The 5,386-nt window shown below is 36.9% G+C and overlaps 1 protein-coding gene across 1 annotated transcript in view; it reads right to left on the bottom strand.

The window, feature by feature from the left end:
- Positions 1-5,116, bottom strand: part of LOC117119466 (hydroxyacylglutathione hydrolase, mitochondrial-like) — a 6,836-nt gene extending 1,720 nt beyond the window's left edge. The window contains exons 1-7 of the mRNA XM_033264302.1: positions 4,995-5,116; positions 4,084-4,289; positions 3,148-3,212; positions 2,749-2,866; positions 1,748-1,853; positions 1,442-1,545; positions 55-156 (exon numbers count right to left, since the gene is read on the bottom strand). Coding sequence (XP_033120193.1) covers positions 55-156; positions 1,442-1,545; positions 1,748-1,853; positions 2,749-2,866; positions 3,148-3,212; positions 4,084-4,289; positions 4,995-5,049 — 756 coding nt within the window. The 5' untranslated portion in view covers positions 5,050-5,116. The remainder of the gene's footprint in view (positions 1-54; positions 157-1,441; positions 1,546-1,747; positions 1,854-2,748; positions 2,867-3,147; positions 3,213-4,083; positions 4,290-4,994) is intronic.
- Positions 5,117-5,386: the final 270 nt, after the last annotated feature.

Genomic DNA, 5,386 nt, shown 5'->3' with positions numbered 1-5,386 from the left:
GGAGGCTGGCTGGGAATCATTTACTGCAGTTACTATGTGATTGAAAAGTCATACCTGAGACCAGGACATCTTTTCTTTAATATCAGCATTACCACATTCCACATGTTCTGCAAACTTCAGGTTATTCACAGTGTATTCATGACCACAATACACTTTCTATACCGGTATTATAAAGAAAATTAATAATTAAAACAAAATCTTGATAACGATCAGATTCTTGACGTCACAACTTTTAATCCCTAGCTCACTTCTTGCCGACTCTAATTGTAACAACGTGAAGGAGATGATTGAAATCACTTCAGAATAGAATCATTGGATGTATACCTGCAGGTGAGTTAAGAATTAAAAAAATAAATAGATAAAAAAAATAAAATAAAAATAAGTAAGCAAGTAAATAGAAAGAAAAATAATAATAATATACAGGTAGTGAGTCTAATACAACTTGCCCCCATTAAGGGAATGCAGCGAAAGAAGAATGTAATTCCCAGACGACATTGGTCCATTTATCAGGGTTCGCAAACATTTTTGACAAATACTTTTTAAGGACTTTCCAAGGAAATAGATTTGATTTTTCAAGGACATTTTACACAGTAAAAAACTTAGCTGGCTTTGTGTCATTTCAAGCACCTACCATATAACCATGGTTTTACTGCTTTTTCATATCTTCTAACAAATCAGACTTTTAGATGTAGTTAGATTCGTCAGTGTAAATCACAAATTCATAGCCTCATTCATTCTTTAAAATTAAAACACTTCTCAAAACATGTTGCTAATTTAATTAAGGAGCAAATATGTAGAGATTGAAATTTAAATTTGTTAGATTTATTTAGATTTTAATCTAAAATATAACCATGAGGGTTTCTTATTTGTTTTAATAAATCTGTTTAGTTAAAAACTTTGATTACATTGAGCCTGTTCCTGTTGCACTTTGGGCGATCTGACATTATCACACCCGAGCACATGTTTGCACATGACCCACTAAAAAATGTAACAAATTAGCGGAGAGAGTTTAGGAAGTGCGGCCTGTTGTTTAAAACAATCAACCAGCAAGTGGCATGTGAGGACAAAGAATGTGTTCTGTTTAGAAAAACATAAAAATGTAAAATCTGTTTTCAAGAACTTTTAAAGGTTTTCAAGAATTCCAAGGATTCTCAAATTCAAGGATTTTCAAGTGATTTTTAAGAACCATACGAACCCTGATTTATAAACCTAATACTTGCTAATGTTTAACTTTTCAGGTCTTCTGGACATTAAGTATTATACGCATCATCCCTTTTGGAAATTTTTTTCATGACTATTGTTGAAATTAATCTCCAAGTAGCAGCAGGTACTGCAATGCTAAACATGTTATCACGCTAAATACTCAGTACGTTCCCAAATACTTGAGAAAAATTTAGCAAGTCATTCTCAACATTAGTCACACAAATTCAATATCACTCACCGTCTCATCTGGAAGTTTGCTGAGGGTGTTGATTAAAGCACTGTACATCTGATCAGGTGTACCTTCAAAGAATTTACCACAGCCTGCCACAAACAGGGTATCCCCTATTACAACATAAAAAATATATACAATTAACAAGTTGTTAGCAGTTTAATGTCATTGGTTGTCCACTATATCCACTAGCTCAAACAAAATTTGGAATCATTCTACATAGGATAATGGATGTTTCGTCATCCCTTCTCGCTTTTTGGGATTTTCTGTGCTGTAATCTTTTCTTGTGTGTCTCAAATTAACAATTAGGATTACCTGTGAATACAGCAGGTTCTTGGCCATCTTGCCCTGTGACATAAAAACAAATATGACCTGATGTGTGGCATGGAGTGAAGAGACAGCGTATATTCAAAGACCCAATCTACAAATCAAATTAAACATCATAATAATAGTCAGGAGAACTACAGGTATGTAATATTATTACATTGCTGTCATATATTTTTTTTTTTTTTGGCCTCCCTTTAATTGTTTTTTTTTTTTTTTGGCCTCCCTTTAATTGTTTTTTGTTTTTGGCCTCCCTTTTATTGTTTATTGTGTTAAAACATTGTTGATTAAAGTTTTAATTATATTGTTATTCTGTATTTTATCATTCTCTATATTTTTGTTGTCTTGTTTTTGTTTGGAGAGCCTCTCAATAGTAATTAAGTTTACTTTAGGTTATCCTCAGACTTGTGTCTTTGTCTGCTTATATTTTATATTGCCTGAAAATAATAAATGAATGAAATGAAATTGATTAAGAAAAACAATGTTGGGAATTGACAATAATAATTCATTATAAGCTTTCTGTACACAATGTGGCATACGCTATAAATCTCAATTGTTGGTATTTGGATCTGGGGGGGCACAACAGGTAAGGAAACACAGCAAAACTTTTTTCTCGCAAGCATAAGTTATTCCCCTTTGGTCAATAGGTCCTCGATTGCTACTGGGGTCACTTTGGCAAAAAAAAAGGATTCTTGATCCATGATTCTCAACTCAGAATTGTTATGAATGCAAAAATCATTCATAACAGGTTAGCACGGCAAAATGTTTGGTAATGCTTTCCAGTACCAGAGTCCTAGGTTCAATTCCTGTCATGATAACAGGATTTTTTTCTCCCGACAAAAACAACTCCACTCCCTAAGCCTCATAACAAGACTTAGTCTTGTGAGTATGTTTGTCTTGTGAAGGGATCGCCACTTTGAACAGCGATTTAGTTCACTGTTTGGCAAATCTTTGGCCCTAGTGCCTAAAGCTGAATGAAATAAAATAATTACCTTAAAGACATCATCATGGTTAACTTTGTTGGTCAGAGCTGGAATTCTGTCATCTCCACCATAAACACTGAGGCCTTGTTGCAGTGTAACAAGCTTTTCATTTCCTCCAGAATGATCCCTTAAATGACAAAGAATCAGTGTCACTTCTGTAGCATCAAACCTCTAAAGAAATCAGAACGTCTTTTCAATATTGATTTTTGGTAAGCTTATAAATATAATTATACTGATAGGAAGTGCTGTTTACACAACCAACAGAACCATAGATCAGATCGGAAATCTTACCAAAACTGATCAAAAATCAAATATTAAGAATAGGGTTGCTGATGATCAGTGATTCCGAAAAAACCCTCTCTGAAATTGTTGTTCAGATATGAATGCAGCATTAACAATGAAACCTACCAATGATGATGCGTTGTGAGTACAGAGGTCAACTTTACATCTTCTTGTCTGACTGCTTCAAGGGCCTGTGAAACAGATAAAAATTAAGATCTAATTCTTTATTCACATATAAATTTATATCAAATCAATTAAATTTTATCTTTTCTCTTGTAAATGGCTTAATCATTACTGTCTAATAAACTTTAATATTAGGCAGTGGCACGGTTGGGTGAGCCTGGTGAGTACTGTGCATTCTGGGAGACTAACTTGGTGATTATATTCATAATACATAATCCTCGTCCAAGCCTATAATACCTACTGGGTAAAATCGCCAAATACAATGAAATAAAGAATAGACGACTGGTGTTCAATGCCTCGCATATAATTGGCTGAAGTATGTAAGAAATTGCTCAAGCTTGTACGATTGGGAGTGTAGACTCACCAGAAGTCAGTCGGTTAGGAGTTAGCAGCAGCCGACGTCTTATCAGCCTGTTGTTTTACCAAAATCCGGAGTTTTATAATTGCAAAATTATTGGTGGGGTCTCTACAGGCGGGTTGGCCTCCTCACCATAATTATCGGGTGGGCATAGGCCCACTAATCCCACATTGCCCACCATTGTTTAACCCTGCAAATCTACACACAAAAACACCTTCATCTAATGGAATTAGAGGGTTGTAGATGGACCAAGAATAAGACTTAGAAGTATCCAGTATATAATACTGTATTGTATCATAACAGGTTCACATCAGTATTACTAATTAATTTTTTCTTTTTTGTCTTGACAAGACTTTAGATACCACTGAAATATTAATAACCAATAAACTAGAAATTAGATGCGGATGACATTTCGATGAAAATATTTAAACAAATTGTTTCTTCACCAACCCAATGTACAGTATTCTATGTGTTGTCTGCCACTGATATTATATGTCTGTGAAGAGGTTCTCTTGGCCTACCTTCTCAGGCTCAACTGGGTCAACAATAGCGGCCTCATTAGTTTGCTCATCAATCAACAAGTACATATAATTGTCTTGCAATGCTGATAGTATCTTAACCCTCATTTCGGGCTGTAGTATAATAACTGTCTGTGAGTGACACTGCCTTTTAAAGCACCGATGTGAAGACAGCAGAGAAAGAGCTGAAAGCCTAGACGACCTCCAACCTGTATAGTCACAGAGGCAAAGAATTTTAAAACAATTTTTATTCCAAATATAATTTTAAAAATAAATTTACAAACTAAAGATAACACAGTCGTCCCCTAACAAACTCGCCCCCTAACAAACTCACCCCTAAACAAACTCGCCCACTAACAAACTTGCCCATAAACTTTGTCCGTCGTCGTCGGATCAAAAAGTAAAAAAAATAATAATCTGCCTATCCAAATAACATTATTTTTACTGCCTATCCTGTTGTGGTTTATTTTGACAATAACTATGGATGGGCAGGGAGTAGCTGAACTGAACCTAAAGTCTACGATAACATACTACAGTAGGACCTAAAGCGAAGCCCAGTGGCACTGCCAGTGGCAATGGTAAGTGGACAAAGCGACAGGTAAATTCCATTACCTAGGCCCAGCCAGGGCCTAGTATATGCCTGCCTTCTAGGGTAGAGGGTTAGTTGGGTCCCTAGTCTAGGGCCTAAAGACTACCTAGGCTAGGCCTAGCTGGGCCCTACTACTAAGGTAGGCCTAGCCTAGGCTTTGTTCCTACTAGCATACTGCATAGGCCTAGCTAGCCTAGCCTGTAGGTAGCTAGCCTACCTGGGCCTAGCTAATGTCCTAGGCTCTATGCAATGTCTCAGAGTCCATTAGGTTGCGCTACCAGAAACTAATCAAGCAATAGATACATGAACTGAAAAAATGCTTTACAATTTGCTAATTTTGTCGGAGCAGAAGATAAAAGCATGTGACGATAACCCTGCATCTGTGTGTTCAGGATTGTTTTGAGCTGCTCGATATGGAAGGCCGAATGCGCAAAACGGATTCCAGTCAAGTCCCCCTATCAAACTCGCCCTGCAATCTCACCACCTTACAAACTCGCCACTTACAAACTCTCCCCTTAAATAACAAACTCGCCCCTTACAGACGTGCCCCCCCTAACAAACTCGCCCCCACCCAATAAAATCTCCCCCTGCAGTGGCGGATTCAGGAAGAGGGGGGGGGGGTTCAAGGGGTTCGGACGAAACCCCCACCCCCTCTGTGAAGAAACAACAAAATACTACTGGTCCTGGCTTTCACATGGCATGCTAACCTACCAATTA

The sequence above is a fragment of the Anneissia japonica genome, unplaced genomic scaffold (genome assembly GCF_011630105.1).
Source record: "Anneissia japonica isolate Jap-2015-1 unplaced genomic scaffold, ASM1163010v1 scaffold287990_len610157_cov183, whole genome shotgun sequence".
NCBI lineage: Eukaryota > Metazoa > Echinodermata > Crinoidea > Comatulida > Comatulidae > Anneissia > Anneissia japonica.
The sequence above is the reverse complement of the archived record's forward strand: the minus strand, read 5'-3'. Positions and strand labels throughout refer to the sequence as shown.